Source organism: Trichosurus vulpecula, chromosome 1 (assembly GCF_011100635.1).
Source record: "Trichosurus vulpecula isolate mTriVul1 chromosome 1, mTriVul1.pri, whole genome shotgun sequence".
NCBI classification, from domain to species: domain Eukaryota; kingdom Metazoa; phylum Chordata; class Mammalia; order Diprotodontia; family Phalangeridae; genus Trichosurus; species Trichosurus vulpecula.
The window spans coordinates 438,100,632-438,121,236 of record NC_050573.1 but is presented as its reverse complement, the minus strand read 5'-3'; the positions used below and the strand labels follow the sequence as shown (position 1 = coordinate 438,121,236).

General features: G+C 37.5%; 1 protein-coding gene across 2 annotated transcripts in view; it reads left to right on the top strand.

Annotated features, from left to right (window-relative positions):
• SCAMP1 (secretory carrier membrane protein 1) overlaps window positions 1-20,605 on the top strand; it is a 90,692-nt gene that overhangs the window by 26,932 nt on the left and 43,155 nt on the right. Inside the window, exons 2-4 of one of the 2 annotated variants that reach the window (XM_036764652.1) lie at window positions 10,217-10,294; window positions 18,265-18,363; window positions 19,129-19,240. In XM_036764652.1, the coding sequence (XP_036620547.1) occupies window positions 10,217-10,294; window positions 18,265-18,363; window positions 19,129-19,240 (289 nt within the window). The remainder of the gene's footprint in view (window positions 1-10,216; window positions 10,295-18,264; window positions 18,364-19,128; window positions 19,241-20,605) is intronic. The other variant, XM_036764661.1, reaches the window with a different exon arrangement.

The following is a 20,605-nucleotide window of genomic DNA, read 5'->3' as shown; positions in this document are numbered from 1 at the left end:
CAGAGACTGTTAAAATAGTTTAAGTGTGAGGGGATGGTGGCCTGGGCCTGAACTAGGATTGTGACCCTGTGAGTAGAGAACAAGGGGGTAGATGATGAGAGATGTTATGAAACTAAAATTTAGCAAGTCTTTGAAACTGATTGGCGGGGGGTGGGGGGGGGTGGGGAGAGCGGGGGTAGAAGAAGGAAAATGCAAGTTAGCAAACCCGTGTAACTGGAAGAATGAGACTACTCCTCAGTATAAATAGGGAATTTTGGAGAAAGGATACGTTTATGAGGAAAGAGATTCAGTTTTGTTATTGACGTGCTGAGACTGATGAGACACGCAGATGGAGGTGCCTGGCAAGATTTGGTGGTGTAGGACTAGAATTAGAGAAATTCGGGTGGGATATATATAGATTTCTCAGTCATTGGTGTAGAGATGATTAAACAAATGGGAACTGCAGAAGATTACCAAGAGACTAGAGGAGGGTCCAGTTTAGGGACTTTAGGGGCTACCTATCCCAGGAAGATTCATCTGTGGGAGAAAATGATGATTTTGCAAAGGAGAAGAAATGGTCACTAAGAGAACCAGGAGCAAACAAGAAGTCACCAAAGGGCACATACCATGCCCAGAAGATAGAGTAGTTTGTGTCAGGAATTGCAGGACATGAAATAAAATGAAGACTGAGAGAAGGCCACTAGGTTTAGTAGTTAAAAGATGTTGATAGTTTTGGACAGGGCAATTTCAATAGAATCATGAGATCAGAAGTTAGATTTTAAGGGGTTGAGATCCGCCTGGTTAATAAGCAGTGGAACTAGCTGGTACAGACAGTTCTTTCTAGGTATTTAGAAGTGAAAGGAGAAAAGAGTTATAGGGCAAAATTCAGTGTGCTGTAGAGGAAAGGATACTGAATTTGTGGTTTGAGAACATGTGTTTGAGAACATGACAGAGAAAAAAATATTCTGCAACTTAGGCACAGGTCTCTGAGAAACAATTTTATCTAAATTATCATTAATCTTTATCCAAGCCATTTCTAGCTTGTGAGATCTGCCCAAATCGACATAGCTCTCCATGCCTTCCAACTTGATTCTCTGCCCCCATTCCTCCCAGACTGCTCTAGTACTTTCTTAGTTCAGATTCGATGTTGGACAGAATGAGACACTGGTGTATCACTGAACATTTGACAAAGGAGGGAGTTTACTTTGCCTTAATGCAGTAAGGATATCCAACAAGATTATATATCAAGGATACAGTGGTTCTGGGCATCTCCATCTTGAAAAAGCCTCTGGTCAGTCAGACATCAGAGAATAGTGATTGTGTGGTCTCCAGTACCCACAAACTCTGAGGGACAAGGAGTCCCTGTGGATTGAGCTTTTATTAGCCCTTGGCCAGGAAGCTATGTCAGAGAAGCTGGGCCCAATCAGGTTTCATGAGTGGAGGAAGCTTTACCAGGGGAGCCACTAGGGAAGCTGGGTCTGAAGGAAGTTGGGGGTTGGGGGGTTTATGAGTGGTGAAAGCTATGTCAGAGTAAGGGGAACTGTGTCAAGAAACTGCTGTCCTACCACATCTTTATTGGTATCATAATTCTGTAATTTCTAGTGCCAGTCACTTTAGGTGGGTAGTGACTAGCATGTGAACAAGATCAGAGTTTATGACTTAAGGTACTACCTTTAATCCATTTCTTTAAGAAAAGCCTTTCTGTTCAAGGAGTATCTCCATTTTGGAAAGGGCTTTTTAGAGAAAAGTAGTATTTCTTAATATTGTTAAGGAAACTAAAAACTTTCTGCTACAAGTTACAGCTCTGTTACCAGTGATCCCTGTGACCTTGGGCAAGTCCCTTCCCCTTTCTGTTGCCTTAGTTTTCTCATCTGCAAATTGTGACTGATGGCCTAGGACCTGCCCACAAGGACTCCGGGCTGACTAGGACTAGGTTTGTTCCTGGGACATTTCCCCTCATTCGCTAAGGAGGTAATTTTATCTCTTTATCTTGTTCTCATTCCAGAGTAAAACCCTGGGAGAATCTAAATAAAACTTAGGAATGGCTTGGCCAGTCAGTCAACAATCAACACGCATTTATTAAGTGCTTAATATATGCTAGGCACTAGCCTAAAAGCTGGGAATACTAGCAGAATAGTTAAAAAACAATATAATCCTTGCTGTCAATTAGTTCACATTTTAATGGGGAAAGACAACACATAAAAGGGAGCTGAAAAGAGGGGAAGGGAAGGTCCTGCAGTCTGAGCTTGGTAGCAAAGTCCTGTGGAGATGAGTTAGCAGTGCAGCCTGGAGAACAAAGAAGACTTGGTTGGCTGGGGCCTCTTTCTTGAGTTGGAGGCTCTAGGAGGAACCAGCCAATCAGAAGGTGAGGCTTTAGGAGTAGAGAGATTCCAATTTGGAATCAGCTTCTGAGGTGAAGAGGTTTCATTGGCATAGTAAAAAACACCCTATGGAGATGAGTTGGTAGTACAGCCTATACAGGGAAGATTTCCCCAGATGTGGGTATCCCATTTCCCCTACCTCACAAGTGCTCAGCGTGTAATACAGATCTCATGTATGGAACAGCATTTATTTCCTACACTACAGAAAAATGTGTAAGACTCAAAGGAATTACCAGAGCCCATAAACAAATATAGAAACAGAGTGCTCAAAATAGCCCCTTAGAGTCTTCCAGCGGGTGTGTCTCCTTCTGTGAAGAAACTACTCGACAAACACCCGTCTTTCACTTTCCGCTTATATTATCTGAGCAATTCATAGAAATAACATGAGGCCTTGACAAGGAGGAGATATTCATTTCTGTCATTCTAAATTGAAATTCTGGACACGTTTTTGTGAAGTTCTTATCTTCCTTCTGTTCCTCATACTTAAACCAGTCTATCTCTCATCCATCCATGTCTCTTTTTACATGCCTGGAATGTACTTCCTCCTTTCTTCCACTTCTTAGCATCTCAAGCCTTCTTATAGTTCTACTCAAGTGCCACCTTCTACTCAAGGCCTTTCCTGATTCCTTCAGTGGTATTGCCAGAATCATCATCCCCTCCCTGTCACGTAGTAGGGGCTTAAGAAATGATAGAATCATTGTTTTTGTATGGCGATTAAGTTCTCTAATACCATTAATGCCTCAGTTTTGGGTTATTAGATTTTTTTTGGTGGACTGGCCTGGAAACCTAACCAAAATCTTATTTGTGGGGTATATTGTATCTGTTATAATTCCTAACAATGGTCTATATTTTCTTGAGATTTAGGATACTGGATCTTCAAGACCGTCTATGGCGTCTCATAAAAGCATGCCAGGGAACTTGCAAGGCCGTGTCCCTGAGGTGTTCTGGTCTGAGCTCCAATGAACAAACTTTAGGTTTTCTGCTATACCGGTACTATTTCTGGGGAGCATTTTGCTTTTATTGCCTCTGGATGCAGATCCTCTCAAGGCAGCAAGTATTTCTCACTGGTCTGTTTTTGAGAGGCTTTTGGCTTGTTTCCCTATACTGCTGACACTGGCTTTTCCAGCAGAGGCCGCCTTTTCTGTGGCCCTTGGGTTACTGACTTTTTGTACAGCCTTTGAGCAGTCACTTCGTGTAGTTTCTCATTTGATTCTTAGATCATTATTCTGCCCTGTGCTATTTTTAGGTTTTTGCTAAAAGTAGGTTTATGGGAGTTGGGCTGGCTGCCTTTGTTCAGATAGCATCTTAGCCAGAAGTCACCTTTCTTATGTTCAGTCTTACTAAATAAAGCCTTTTTTTTGGTTTTTTGTTTTCCCTGAGTTGAATGTTCCTATGAGCTATTAAGATCTTTTTGCATCTTGATTCAGTCATCCCTCCTGCTATTTTTCTTTTTCAGCTTTGTGTGTTCTACAGACTTGCTAAGTACACCACTTAGGACTTTATTTAAATCACCAATAAAAATGTAAATAGCACGGAGCCAGATACAGGCCCTTCTCTATTTCGACATGGAACTATTAATGATTACCTTTTGGGTCTGGCCATTCAGCCAGTTTTGAATCCACTTTTGTGATACTGGTTCACTTAGATTTCTCCATCTTTTCCACAATGAGAAGAAATTGTCAAATACTTGGCTTTCCTCATCTTTTTGCTTCCTTATTCAAGAAGTATTTATTAACTGTCTAAGCATTATGTAAGTTACTAAGTGATAGTGACAAAACCAAAACTGTCTACTCTCAAAGAGATTATCTTCTTTGAGGGGTGGGCAGTGAATAACATTTATACAGGGCATCAGAATAAGTCACATGTAGGATGTAGCATGTAAACTGAGCCTTCATGTGCTCAGTTCAAGGAAGCTAAGGATTCTGTGAGGCTCAGGCAGGAAGGAAATATATTTCAGATTTGCGGAGCAGCCTGTGCAAAAATCAGGAGGTGAGAGGTGACGTAGGCTGTATGTACAGCAGCAGATAAGTTTGGTTGGAAAGTAAGATGATTTTTCACTTTAAGTTTGTTGGTAGACTTTTTATGCTTTTAGTATGAGTGAGTTTTATTTAGTATTTTAGTTCAAGTATTTGTGTTTTGTTTTATCCCATTTTCATACCTAGTTTTGAAATGAAAGATATGTTCTCTAGTTAAGGAAGTTATGTCTATGAGAAAATAATACTTGTATATGCAATACTCAGGGAGAAAATGCTTTTCGGGTCATGGGGATCTCTGAAAACTATAGGACATCATTAAAGTGTGTACCCACTATAAATGATGGATTAATGTATTTTTTTTTTGTTTGTTCTTTATCATTAATGTGATTTAGTTCTTTTAGAGTGACACAAGAAGGGAGAGCCATTAGGCTTCTCATTGCACTTAATAAATGCTTGCTGTTGATGAGTTTTAGACCCTGTATTTCTGGGAAAGGGGAGCCTGGGGTAGTGGGGCTCAAACTGTTGGCATTATGCACTTCTGAGATTATCAGGAGCCTATGTTTCTTAATCACTGGGTTGTTTGTTTTTGGGGGGTGAGGGGGGAAGCAAGGCAATCGGGGTTAAGTGACTTGCCCAAGGTCACATAGCTAGTAAGTATCAAGTGTCTGAGGCTGGATTTGAACTCAGGTCCTCCTGACTCCAGGGCCAGTGCGCTATTTACTTCGCCACCTAGCTGCTCCAATCACTGGGTTTTTACAAGGGCTGTAATTCTATTCTGCCCTGCCATAGTCTTTTTATGTTTCTTACTGGGGTACTTATGAAGGATATACTGAAACCATTATATTGGTCCTGGGTGGGTGGGGGCAGGGTCAGCTGACTAAGTAATCGTAGGTAGGTATATACAGCAGTGAGATGGATGAACAATAAATGGGCTTGAATATGAGATCACAGGACTTTATTTCTATTTTTTAAAATTCATTTTTTTATTTTCAGTTCCAAATTCTCTCCTTCCCCTACCCATTCCCTACACATTGAGAAGACAAGAAATACAAAACCCATTATAAATATGAAGTCATGCAGTATATTTCTACATTAGCTATGTTCTGGGGAAAAATAATAATAAGGCAGGAAATATGCTTCCTTCTGCACCCCAAGTCCATCAGTTCTTTCTCTGGGGGTGAATAGCATTTTTTATCATGAGTTCTTTGGAATTGTGGTGGGTCATCGTGTTGATCCAAGTTACAAAGTCTTTTCACAGTTGATTATCTTTACAATATTGCTGTATCTTGTAAATTTGTATTCTGGTTCTGTTCACTTTGCATTGGCTCATATAAGTCTTCTCATGTTTTTCTAAAACCATCCTTTTCATCGTATCTTAACAGCACAATAGTATTCCATCACATACCATACCTTGTTTGGCCATTCCCCACGGTGATGGAAATCCCCTTGGTTTCCACTTTCTTTGCCACTACAAAAAGAGCTGCTATAAGTCTTTTTGTACACATAGGTCCTTTTCCTTTTTCTTTGATCTCTTTGGGGCACAGACTTAGTAGTGTTATCACTAGGTCACAGGGTATGCACAGTTTTATAGCTCTTTGGCCATCGTTCCAAATTGTTCTCCAGGGTGGTTGGAACAGTTCAAAGCTCCAACAGTGTGCATTAGTGTTTTTTTCACTAGTGTTAGTTTTCACAGTCTCCTCCAGCATTTGTTGTTTGCTTTTTTCAGTCATCTTAGACAGTTGGAGGGGCATGAGCTAGTACCTCAGTTGTTTTAATTTGCTTTTTTCTAATTATTAACAACTTAGAGCATTTTCTTATATGACTACAGATAACTTGTTTCTCCTGAAAATTGCCTGTTAATATCCTTTGACTGTTTGTAACTGGAGAATGGCTCAGTCTCGTATATATTTGAGAATTGAGATGTTTATCAGAGAAACTTGCTGCAAAGATTTTTTTTTGCCCCAGTTTGATAGGTCTTCTATTTTGTTTTCTTTATTTTTTTTTGAGTCTCCAGAGCTGTAGCCTGTCTCATTAATTGCACTCCTACCTTTTAAAACCTGTTTGTTGTAAGAGCAACAGAGAAGACACTCTGGCTATCATGACATACTGAGTGACAGTTCTAAAACAAAATTCTGTTAAGAAAAAGTAAAGCAAAAAGCTAAGCATGACCAATAATTTTGCAAATTTGCCATGGAAAATGTATTGAAAACAGAAAACAAGCTTTCTTTTCAAAGATTATTATAGTAGCATTATTTCTATTTGCAAAAACCCCCACAGAAAAGCTTAAATGTCCTCAGTGGTTAATTGGTTAAATAAATTGTGGTACATTAATTTAATGGAATATTATAAACAGTTATATTATTATAACTTAAGATTTACATAAAAGATGTACATAATGGAAAGACTTTGCAAAATAACGTTAAGCAAAACCAAACTCTAAACCAAAACAAACCAGAATAAAATATAGAACGGAGTATAGACTTACAAGGGAATATGAATGACATGAATGGACCAAACAGTCTTGATGAAGACTTTGAAGGAGTAGCTGAAAAACTATTGGGACACTTTATTTATTAAAATTAATTTAAATGTAAATAATTACTAAGCATATTTAATTAGCTGTACTTATGTTTGGTATTTATAATAAATAATTGCTTTTTAAAAACTGGGCACAAATTGCAAGAGCAGTCTCTACAGTAAATAATAGAATATGGCCAGACTGTAGATGTCCCTTTCTTCTTTCTACAGAATATCTTCTGGTTCTTGAAGATACATAATTGCTCTTAATTATTTCTTATGCAGTTACCTAAGTTGCTGACGTAGGAAAGAATGTGTAGCCAAGGAAGAGCAGAGAAATATGATGGAGAAAAGAAACCATCATATATACTCCTGACGTAGGAATGGCTAGTGGAATGCCAGTAATTTTTGTGCTCTGCATTTTGGAAAAAAATAACATTAATATAGGAGGATAAGGGTATGGCTGGTTGGCCTGGTGAAGCTGTCTGGTTCGGAGGGAACACTTGGACTCTCTTGAGGAAATTGAGAGGCTTGAAAGGTTCCAGTCTGGATTTGCTTTGGTAGCATTGTCTATGCCTAACCAAGAATTTGACCACATTGAAGCCATAAATGGTTCAATGAGTCAATCAGCAAGCATTTATTCAGCACTTGTTTTGTGCCAGGCACTGTGCTAGGTGATGGGGATATCAAGACAAGTGAAATGGGCCTTGTCCTCAGGCATCTTCCATTTTGTCAGAAAATAAATCTTTTAAATGTATAAATAAAATGAATACAATGTGGCATGATGGGGAGAGGCACTAACAGCTAGAGAAGATCAATTCTTTTGGAATATTCCGGGCAGAAATACCACATTACCATGTAGTACTAGCCCCTTGGTTATTGATAGTGAGAAGAAATTTCATGTGTTGGATTGAAACCTAGAGGGAAATGTTTCACATGCTCAAAGACTAGGCCCTCACTGCTAATCCTCCATTACATTTTATCTTTTTGATGTTATTTATGCCTTTTGTTTTTATGTAACTTTGATTTCTGAATATATACCTCTTAAACAGTTAACTATCTCTTGTTTGCTTTTGGACAAACTTCGAAGTTTAAAGTGTTCTATAGCTTTCCACTCTCAGAATGTTGTGTTTAGTCCAGTTTGTGCAGTTTTCTCTCATTCCCTCTTAAAATTTGGTGTCTTTTAAAATTATTTTTCTCCATCTTTCAGATACCTAGGTAATTTCAAATTTTATCTTGATTTTTTTTCCTACATCCCTCTCTCTTTTTTTTAATCCTACTTTGTTTTAGTGGGTTTTTTTCCCCTTACATTCTTGGTTATTCTTTTCTTTTTACAGTCAAAGAAAAACAAAGTTTATTAAAGATTCACCATATTGGGTAGACTCTAAAGAATCTGAAGCATTTGTGATGCTTGTATTGACAAGCAGGCCAGATTGAATCTGTGAATCCGGAGTAGATTGAATCTGAGCCCATTCTTGGTTGTTCTTTAGTTCTGCCCTTATTATTCATTGCTTTTTGCTGAACTGTGCTTTCTGGTGCTTCCGTCATTGTAAACGTTTTTATGTTTTTCATTTTCCTAAGTTAATATCTCATTCTTTGCTCCTTTGCTTCCTTCTTATTCCTTTAACATGCATATTGTTAAAAATTGTTTTGCCTCTTGGCGTTTGTCCTAGTTTCTAGTGCTGTTTCAACTTGTGTTTCTATGGCACTTTTGTCTTATATTTTAATATCTAAGTGAATCTGTGATCTTATCCAGGTAGGAATTTCTCTTAGTAAGCATTATTAAGTGCCTAGTGTGTGCCAAGCACTGATTGCTACCCATGGATGCTTTCATATCCTGTCTAATTTTTATCTGCATCCTTCCATAAATCCTTGCTAGTACATATGTATCATATATACGTATTGCAAGTTATACATATGCATAAATAATACATTCAAAGCAGTGGATGGAGTGTTGGGCTGGAGTCAGGAAGATCTGAGTTCAAATATGGCCTCAGACACTTACTAGCTGTGTGACTCTGGGCAAGTCATTTAACTTCTGTTTGCCTTAATACACTGGAGGAGGAAATGGCAAATCATTTCAGTATTTTTGCTGAGATGAGTCCATTGGATCACATGATTGAGTGAACAGCAATATAATACACATATAATATATATTCAACATACAGGACACTTTCCACTAATTCTTGTAATGGAGTACCAATACAAAACTGTTCTTCCTTGCTTCTGCCTCATTCATGACCTCTGCCCACCTCCATTTCCCGTCATATGTTCTTGTATTAGATATATCTTTATTTGTATCAGAGTTTTTCCCAGACTTTTATCATAAATTTTATTTTGAACTTAGACATCAAATAAAATGGGCATTTCTATATGCAAAGTAGAACAGAAAAGCATCAGGGAGCCATTTAAAGCTTTTGAGCAGTGGAGCAGAGCAATCATACTTGTCTACCAGGAAGATTGGTCTGTTGACTGGCTATACCTAGGATGGATTAAAGGGGGAAGAATAGAGGTGGGAGATTAGAGACTATGGAAATAGTCTATTATGAGAGAGAAGTAATGGGGACTTGAGCTAGGGTCATGACAGTAGAAATGGTTAAAAAGTATATTCAAGAGATAATGTAGAAGTAGAAACAACAATACTTAGGACTGGACATATGTGGCAAAGAACAGGAAATAGTCAAAGATGACTGAAGCTTTGATTCAACCATTAATGAATATATAAACTATGTATACTTTCTGACTCATTGATGCCACAGTAAGGCATATATACCAAGAATGTAAAAGATAAACAGAGGAAAAGTTCCTGTAGATAACCAAAAAAAATTTATAGCAGAGACTGAATAGAACGAGAGGGAAAGTGGTTACTTATTGATTGAGGTTTTGTTGAACAAATTATGATATAAGAAATAAAGAATGTGAAGAATTTAGAAAAAATTGGCAAGATTTGTATGCGCTAACGTAAAAGGAAAAGAACAGTTTAAATAATGAAATACTTCAGAACTCTGATGATAGAGAGATCAGTCTTGACTTCAGTGGACTGTTGATATGAAACATGCTTTCTGCCTGTTGGCAGAGGTTGCAGACTGTGGATATAGAATGAAGCATGTATTTTCAGACAAGGCCAGTATGTTAATTTCTTTAACTTAATTGAATTTATTACTAGGGAAGGTACTTTTAGTGGGGGAGGGAGCATAAAAAGCATGCATAAAATTTTAAAACCTAGAAACTAGATATGATTATGAGAAAATCTCTTTGCACTTATGTTTTCTTTATCAAGTTTACTCGGTTCAATATGAGTTTGGATGGATTATCAAGTAATATTATAGAAACACTAGCAGTATTTAAAATTTTCTGTTTCAGGATCCATCAGTTACACAGGTGACAAGAAATATGCCACCAGGGCTCGATGAATATAACCCGTTTTCTGATTCTAGAACGGTAAGAATATTCTTTACTTCTTCACAATTGGGTTAAGTTGAAGTTATCTAGACCTTGCATTTTCATTAAAATTTGTTAATTTAGCTGATTGCTTAAACCAAATATTATTTAGAATTTATGATATTAATATTTTAAACTAAGGGGCATTAAAAAGTGATGCAAAGTTATCAAAATCTTAGTGAAACAGAATGAAGATTTTTTTCTTATGTTCAACTAATATGTTCTCTAAAGTATTTGAATGAGTTATATTACTTAAAGTAGTAGGTTTTGTTGGGAGCTATGCCATCTTTGTGGTGATGTGGAGTAATGCCCGCTTTATGTAACGGGGAACCCTAACCAATCAATGCCTCTGGGTACCTTGGCTCTGATAGGTGTGCTCTTAGTCTAAAATGGTGTTTGCTTTTATATCTTTCCTTTGTCAAGAAGATCAAGTGGTCACTGGCTAAAGTAGTTTCTAGTTTCTTTTTGATCTCTTCATTGTCACTTTTGCCTTATACCCATTATGTTTCCCTTGGAAAAAGTGATAATCTCTGTCAGTGTATGTTCTTTTGTCTTTATCCTATTTTTCATCATTAGCTGCTTTGTTTAAGTGGGTCTGGTTGCAGTAGTTTTAATTATATGCCATAGTTTATTTTTATTCTTATAATTTGATATTGATTGATTGATTTGGTATTGATCTTTGAAGAAATTGACTGTACACGCAAAGCGATTCAGAAATAACCGTTAGTAACTAGTCATTTCTCATCTGTTAAAATATTAATCAGTGATACTGTTTGGTGCTTTTCATGTCTAATCCTTCCCACTTCTGTTCAAAGAAAGTATCCATCCCTTTAGTGGCAACTTTCTTTTGTATCTGTTTATTAATTAATATTTTTATTATTATTAATATTCTTAGTAGTGAGACAGTAAAAAATGATACTATCTACTTCTGGTAGTATGATTGTTTTTTGGTAATTAGATGAGGATTACATATTTATAATATCTTCAGCTAAGTTAATGCTTATAAATGTTAAAAAAAAAAAAACTGTGGTCCTTAATATCTTGTGCTAACATCACTTGTAGAGTTGGAAGGGAGCTGCATGGGACTGAAGGCATTTTGTATTTATTTTGTTTCACAGATGGAAAAGAAGTGTATCACGAAGTGGCTAGTCTGTTGGTAATGAGCTTTTCTTTATTTAGCTAGGTTGGTCCTTTAAAAGCAGATAGTTTGTTTCTGAGATCATAGTCAAAACTTCTCCATCATAGATTACCCTACCAGAGCTCAGACTCCATTAGCATAGCCTTCAAGAAACTGGAGTCAACTTCATGTCAAGATGAAGCATCTGAATAGGACTCTATGGTTTTTCAAATTATAACACTTAAAAATCTTTTTATGTAGCTCCCAAAGCATGATCATGGTAATTCCATGATCTGTGCTGTATGTAGGAAGATTTATCTGGCTTTGGTATGCAGGTTAGATTTCAGGTGGTAGGGAGAAACTAGGGACAAGGAGAAGGCATATTAGGAAATCAAAATAGTTGAGATGATAGGTAATGATAATGGTGTTGGGAATTAAAAGGAGGGAATGAACGTTAAAATATTGAAAGACTTGGCTACTGATTCTACAAATCTACAAGTCTTATTAAACATTTGCTGTGTTTCAGGCACTATGTTAGGATCTACAAATATAAAGAAAAAAATTCATACTCTAAAAGGAGGTATGGAGTAGATAATGAGCATATGTATAAGTATATACAGACAGCTATGAATAGTAATTACATTAGTTAAGTACAAGGTAGTTAGGAAGGAGGACACTAGCAGTTGTTGGGAGTAGGGGTGGTTTCATAGAGAATGTGATGATGATTAAGCAATATCTTGAAGGAAGAGAGATTTTCTGTAAGGCATAGGTGAGGCAAGAGTGCTGCCATGTGTTGAGGAGAATCAGAGCAAAGGTATAGAGATAGGATGCCATTTGCTGAACAGAGAGACCAGTTTGGCTAGGATATAAATTGTGGAAAGGGGAGTAATGTGTAATGAGGTAGGGAAAATATGTTGAGGCTAGGTGATAAGGGGTTCAAAAAGCCAAATAGAGGAGTCTTTATTTGGTCCTAGAGGCAATGAAGTTTATTGAATAGGAAGAGAGTAACAAGATAAGATTTTCACTTAAGGAAAGTCACCTTGGCACCTTTGTGGAAGATGTATTCAATTGGGGAGAGACTTGAAATAGAGAGACTGTCACAGCATTTTAGGTGAAAGATGATGAGAGCCTGAACTAAAGTTGTAGCTCTGAGTGTAGGAAGAAGGGATCACATGCAAGGGATACTGTGTTGGTAGCCATGACAAGATTGGGCAACTGGGTGGATATATAGTGTGAAGGAGAGTAAAGAGATGAGGATGATTCTAAAGTTTTAAAACCTGGGAGGCTGGAACAATGGTGGTACCTTTGACAGATACAGAGAAGTTTGAAATTGGTAAATTTAGGGAGAAAGATAATGGGTTATCTTTTGGATATACTGCACTTTTCTCTTTAGGACATCTAGTTTCATTTTTTAAAAATCTATTTGTTTTGTTAAATATTTCCCATTTACATGTATAATTTTTTCAATATTCATATTTTTAAAATTTGGATTTCAAGTTCTCTCCTTACTTTCTACCCCTCCCTTACCCCTTGACAGGGCAAGCAATATGATATTGATTATGTGTGTGAAGTCATGATAAACATAATTATATATTAGCTATGTTGCAAAAGAAAACACACACACAAAACCAAGGATAAAGAAAGTAAAAAAAAAAGTATGCTTCAGTCTGCCCTCACAGTTTATCAGTTCTCTCTCTGGAGGTGGATAGCATTTTTCATCATGAGGCCTGTGGAATTTCCTTGGATCCTTATATTGATCAGAGGAGCTAAGTCTTAGCTAAGTAGCTAAGCCTCGATCATCATTAAATATTGTTATTACCATGTACAGTGTTTTCCAGGTTCTACTCGGTTTATTTTGCATTAGTTTATGTAAGTCTTCTGATTCTAGTTTCAAATGGCCAAAAGTCAGTTGGTGATAAAATATTAAAGCTCAGAGGAGATTGGACTGATTACTAAGATCTAGAAGTCCTCTGCATAGAGTTGACAGTTCAGCCTCTCAAAATCGATGAAGTCAACAAGGGAGAGAGTGTAGAGACAGAAACTACTAACACCCTGCAAAAGAGACTGAGAAGGAATGATTAGACAAGTAAGTGGAGAACCAGGATGAGAAGACCATCAGTGATATCAAATGCAGCAGGGAGGTAAAGTAGGATGAGGACTGAGAAAAGACCATTGGATTTGGCTATTGTGGTTGTCTGTGACTTTGGAGAGAACAATTTCATTTGAGTGATGCTGCCAGAAGCCAAATTTCAAAGGATTAAGGAATTGGGGAGGGGAGAGGAAGTAGATCTTAGATCTAGAGCTAGAAGAGACTACTGGGACCATCTAACTATTATTTTACAGATGAGGATCCTGCGGCATGGAGAGATTCTGTCCCTTTACCAAGGTAGTAAGCCCAGGGAAGGCTCAAACTTCCTCACTGATCTTGAGAGTCTGGAGAATTTTAGGGGGAATTTTAGGATCAAGTGAAGGTGTTTTCAGGATGGGGAGACTTGAGCTTGGTTACAGGCAATTGAGAAGAAGCCAAGTAGGGAGAGGTTGAAGATTAAAGAAGAGGGAGGATGGGGAGGGTGGGGAGAATCTCCTGGGTATGACAGGAGGGGATGGGATCAAGAGCAAATATTTAGGGATTGTTTTTGGCTTTGTTATCAGAGACCGAAGAAAGGGAGAAGAGAATAGTGAATGAGAACAGTTTGAGATGAAGAAAACAAAACAGAAAAGGAGATCACAGTGAATGGTAACATTTTCTAAGAGAGTAGGAGGGAGTTGTGGAAGGCTTAAGGAGAGAAGAGAAGATTTAAATATCTTCTGTGGGGAATGAGATAGGGAAACCGGACGTAGTGGAACGGTAATGTTCAGATTTAGATTGGGATATGAGTTGGGTAGGGTTGAGAAGGATAGGGTGTTAATCTTCTTAAAGCATAATTCCGATCATTTTCTTGTTTGGAAATCTTTAGTGAATCCCTTCTGCCTGCAGAGTAACTTGGAAAACGTAACCACTTGACAGAGAAGGCCCTCTACAGTCTGATTTCAGTCTTTCTAGCTCTCTGTTCCAGGACTTCTTTTATTCCAGCCAAGCTTGACAACTGAACATACCTATGCTTTTCAGTCTTCCATATCTTTGCTCTTGCTATCCCTTTTGTCATTTATGTGTTTCTTATCCTCTCTCCTGGACTTACTGTAAGGTTGAAAGCAAGTTTTACCCATCCCTTGTATCCACTGTAGCAATACACACAACATTTATAATAAATGCTAACAGATCAAGAACTGAACTAACATGAGGTTAATCTCCAACTGAAATTCCAAAATTTAAACCATTTATACCATTATTGAATATAAAACTCTACACCCAAACAGTATTATACATTTTAACAAATTCAGGTCAAACAGTGCAAAATAACAAGTTTATTACCTGGGTCCTCTTCTGAATCAAACTGTATAGTTATAAAGCTACAATACCTTTGGTTTTGTTTTCCTTTTTTAACTATAGTTGTATTCAAAGTGTATTAAGTTCTTTTCAGTAAGGGCCTGGTAACATAGTAAGTGAATAATAAATATTTGTTGGTGAAATGATTCTGCTCATTTCTTTGTATCACTTCATATGTTTTTCCATATTTCCTTCCCATTCAATGCCTTTTTTTCCCCAGCACAATAATATGCAATTACATTAGGCCCTGGTAATTTATTTTGCGATTTTCTGATCATTGGATATAGTGATTGTTCCCCACTTCTTACTTATTGTAAGTAAAACTGTGATTTTGGAGAGAATATAAATAAGCCCTTTTTCCATCATTTCTTTTTGATTTATTCTCAGAAAAGGGATCATTTAGGTCAAAGATTTATGATAAGTTTTGTGATTTACCTTATACTCTCAACACACAGTTAGTATACTACTACAGTATGCTCTGCTTTCCCCAAAGTATGTATCATTTCTTAGAACCTGCTTGAGTTTACCGACCGCTCAAGAGCTCCTTTATATTTTTTTCTTTCTGAATCTTCAAACCAGCTTTGATTAATCATGTGAATTATAGGATTTGTGAGCTGTGACTTCAGTAGCCATCTAATCCAACTCATATGCACAAGGAATACCTATCCACATTCCAAAAAGGGGTCATTAGAGCCCTGCAAGGAAGAGGAACATGCCACCTCTTAAAGCAACGCATTCCACTTTTGTACAGCTCTAATTGTTAGGAAACTTTTCCTGATAGCAAGTCTAAATATGCCTCTTTGCAACTTCTGTCATTACTCCTATCTTCTGAGACAGCGTAATCACTTCTTCACATTACAGCCTGTCAGATACTTGAAGATAGAAGTAAAGTCCTTTCTTTTCTCCAGATTATATAGAAATATGCCCATTTCCTTTGACCATTCCTTATGTGTCATGTTCTCACGATCCATCACCATCCTGACTGCCTTCCTCTTGACACTTTCTAGTTTTTCTATGTGCTTTTGAAACAGTGTTGTCTAGGACTGAACATGGTATGCCAGATGATTACTGAGGATAGATTACAGTAAGACTGTTGCCTCTTCATTCCTGTAAACTCTGCCCCTCTAAATGCAGCCCAAGATTGCATTAGTATTTTTGGCTGACACGTTATACTGCTGACTCATTGAGCTTGCCATCCACTAAAATCCTCAGGTCTTTTTCAGGGCAACTGCCATCAATCTATGTTTCCCTCATTCTGTACTTGTGAAATTGATGTTTTTATATTCCAGTGCAAGACTTTGCATTTCTCTCTATCAAATTTCATATTATTAGATGCAGCTCAGTGTTTGAGCCTGTCACAATTCTTTTGGATCATGGCTCTTTCATTCATTGTGTTGGCTCTCCCTTCTAGCTTTGTGTCATCTGCAAATTTGATCTATCTGTGCTTTTATTCAAAGCGTTGATAAGATTGTTTAAACAGTACAGGGCTAAGCACTGAGCTTGGGGAACTCCACTAGAAACCTCATGACTTGTTGATACTGACTTATAATTATTTTTTGAGCCATCCCATCCAGTCATTGATAAATCTATTTGATTGTATTATTGCATAAGCCATATTTCTCTACCTTCTCCACAGGAATAATATGAAATACTTTATAAGAAGCTTTGTTAAATTTATCAGCAGCAGTCCCCTCATCTCTTTGTTTAGTAATCCTGTCAAAAAAGGAAATTATGTTACTTTGACATGACCCGTTTTTGATGAAGCTGTGCTGGCTTTTTGTCATCACTGCTTCCTTTTCTAGATGTTTGACAACCATTTCTTCAATGATCCATTCTAAAATTATCCCAGGAATTGAAGTCCTCTTCATTGACATCATGGTAATGTAAAAGGAGATTTACTTAAAAATATAAATACAAGATAAATAGCAACATCCTTGTGGCTTGTTGCCTAAAACGACTCCCCCCTACATCTCCTGTCCCAGGAGTGTCTCGAGCCCCTTGTTTCTGCCCTGTGGGCTGGCTCATGAGCCTAGAACAATGCTGCAAATTATTCTATACAAAAAAATAATCTGGTATAATAGCTTTCCCATTGGCTAAACATAATTAATCTCAGGACCTGAAAGGTGAAGCAGTCTTGCTGTCTGAAAAGTTGTCACATCTCATCATTGAATCTGCAAAGCACTGGGTTCTGGTAAATGTGACTTATTAGGATCAGAGCCACAGCTATTAGAAAGCAATCTGGGAATATACAGAAAGAAAACTCAGACCTAGAGATGTCAACTGACTTGTCTTTGTTTACATACCATAAAAGTGGCAGAGCCAGGATTCAAAGCCAGTTAAGCCACAGTGTTCCAAGAGCATTTAAAGACAGAACTGGGAAGAGAACAACAAATGGGTAAAAAATGGAAAATACCTTCCAAAATTTTGTAACAGATTCCTCCATCAGTGACAATGGACCCACCTTATTTGGATTCCGACATTTTGTATGGTACTAAAGAAAACAAAAAAAAGAGAAGAGTAGCTGGACTATACCCATTTAAAAAATGAGGAGTTCTCTCTTCTAGGCAGTAAAACTTTGAGACTGATAGATCAATTCTTAAGGATATCTGAATGAAGGAGAATAAGCAAATCCTAGATGTTAGCACACCAAAAACAAGATGACTGAGAAAATAATTACTGACCCATGTACTTTTTGTGCTTCTTCACATGCTTTGAAAGTGTTAGTCAAGTGAAAAGTGATTCAAAACTATTTTCTAGGGAGATTGCATGGGCTAGGCCCCTGACATGAGTATTTGTATCCTAGAAGTCCATGAATCAAAGAGATGAACTTTAGGTTCACAACAGCAGCTAAAGTTCCAGAGGACCTGGAGTCAGAAAGACTTGAGTTCAGATCTAACATTAGATACCTACTAGTTGTGTGCTGCTGGACAAATCACTTATTATCTCCCTGACTCAATTTCCTTACATGTAAAAAGGGGATAATAATTGCACCTACCTCCCAGGGTTGTTGTGAGAATTAAATAATATATGTATAAAATACTTTGTAAATTTTAAAGTGCTATATAAATATTGATTATTATTATAATGTTAGCATTATTCTGGGTCATATTACTATGAATCCAAAAGAATTTTCCTAATTGGAAATTAAGACTGTATTTATTCCCATTTTCAGGTAGGTATTGTCTGATTATTTATACTAATGAAACAAAGCGTGAAGTTTAAAAACCAAACAACCCTTGTTCAAGTTATGAATACAGCAGTTTATATCCTGTTTATCAGAAATATAAAATTGCATGTTTGGCAATTTTCTTTGAGGTTTTCATTTCATACTTTTTGAAATAGGTGTTATATTCCTTAAACTAATATACATTTTAAGATAAATCCTTTTCCACTGTGACTTACTTTATACCTCTTTCTTCTTCTTAGGCACCACCAGGAAATGTGAAAATGCCTAATGTACCTAGTACACAACCAGCGATAATGAAGCCAACAGAAGAACCCTCAGCTTATACACAAATTGCAAAGGTTAGTTCATGATAATGGAGAAAGTAGTCTTTGGAAAATATAATTGCAACAGATATTTTGAGATTACATTTCTTCTGACTCGTTGAATACCTTCATTTTAAATGGTTCCATTTGGTTAATCTTCATGACTCTTAACATCTTTTGACCAGTGTAGATGACCTTTTGGACAACCACACTACTGATCTTTCCACTATTGAATATATATACATTACCTTGTGTGTTTAAAGGCTTTCTATTATTTCGGGTCGCTTGTTAGTACAAAGTACTGGTATCATGATAGTGAAAAAATGAAGGATGATACTGTTTGGGAAAGAGAATCAAGTTGGCTACATAGCCAGAAGTTGGCTGAGTGCCAGAAGAGTGAGCCATAGTGAAAGTTAAAAAGTGATAAAAGTATGATACACTGACTAGGACACTGCATGATACAAATAAAAATCTACATTCCCTTCTCTGTCCTCTTGTGGACTTAATAATAACATATATTAAAAAGCAGGTTTTTTTCCTAGCAGTTACCTCCTTTTGAGTTCCTTAACTTAGCCTAACTCAGTAAGGCTTTTTGTCAGACCCCAGGAAGCCCAAGTAGGCTCAACCTTCTTACCAGCATGTGTTTTCTTGTTTTCTGGTATTTTTAAAATACAGTCCCTTATGTGGGAAAACGCGAAATTTTTACCTAATGATGTAGATATGTAATTGGAAATAATTTTTAAAATGTCTGCGTTTGAGTATTCTGTTAGTATTCTTAATTGTTGTGGCTTTTTTCTTCAGGAACATGCATTGGCCCAGGCTGAACTGCTTAAGCGCCAGGAAGAGCTGGAAAGAAAAGCAGCAGAGTTAGATCGCCGGGAAAGAGAAATGCAGAGCCTCAATCAACATGGTGGTATGCATTGGAACTGTTGAGAAATTTTTAAGCAACTTTGAAAATTGCACACACAGTGCTGTTTTTTGGTTTTTGTATTACCTAGGCCTTGTGCCTCAGCTCTTAGGGAACGTATACAGTATAGATCCTCTATCTAGATTTCAGCATTGGCTTTTAAAAATTGGGCTAGAGAGCTTGTGGGATAGATTAACCAGCCTAAGAAAAGTAGGGACATTTTTCCAGAATCCTATATTTTAACTCACAATAAATAACATTTTTTGTCCAGTATTTGTTTTGTGGCTGCTTTTTGAACAATGTAGGAAAGTCCCCTGTGGTGATTCTAGAGTCTGCTGGGCACATTTAACAATTCTAAATTAAGGAAAAAAGAGCAGAATTTGTTATCCATTATCTTTGCAATGCTTTTTCAAGACCTCAACAGAAAGGTTTCTCTTGTCAGGTTAGAACCAAGTAGAGTCAAGATGGTAGAGTGAGAGGTAATATTTTTTTCTTAGCTTCTCCATAGTCTTCTCCACAGTGACCTAAAAGCACACCAAGCTAAATTATGATCAAGAAAGCCAAGAAAAAGTCACATTGAGTCATTTTTCCAGCCCAGGAGAGCTTAAGAAGATAAAGAGGTCTGTGGACACTGGGGTGGCCAGGAGCATAACATTGCAGTATCAATACTAGCCACACAACAGCAGCAGTGAGGAGCAACCCAGTATCAGTAAAGGAACTGAATACCAGGGAAGAAAGAGATCCCAGGGAAATATCTTTACTACCACTAGGAGCAGGAACAGTTGATATCTGGCAACTCTATCACCCATTATTCATTTCTGGGTCACAGTTGTGGTAGAGAGGAGTGGCTATGGTTTTTAGGGAAGAGGGGCCCTGCCTGTGTAAGAAACAAAGAAGTAGTTCCAGAAATAGCTTTGTGGCTCTAAAACCAAGAACAGAGAGGGGTCTCAATTCTAACCTTTAGTCCTACACATAAGCCTGCAGTGGAATGAACCAGGGCAGGAGACTAAAAAGGTCTCCAGTGCATTCCAAGGGGGAGTCAGCAGTTAATTTGCTCTGAACTTGTCAAACTTTACAGCAGGCTAACTGAAGTTTATGGAAACTGATAAGTGAACAGACCCAAAATGTGTCAGGAACTTGCAGGGCTCAGACCAGGAGGGCAAAGAATTGACCTCACCCCAGATCATACCACTTTGGAACAACTGAAAACTTATGGGACCCATCACTAACATAAAGTCCAAAGTCAAGAAGTATACTGCAAATGGTGGTTTTAGGAGGAACCATCCAATCAGAGGGGTAGGCCACAGGGGCAGAAAGTACCTTGAGTACGTGTATTTTGGGCCTGGAGAGCTTACAGGATGAAGAGTTTTC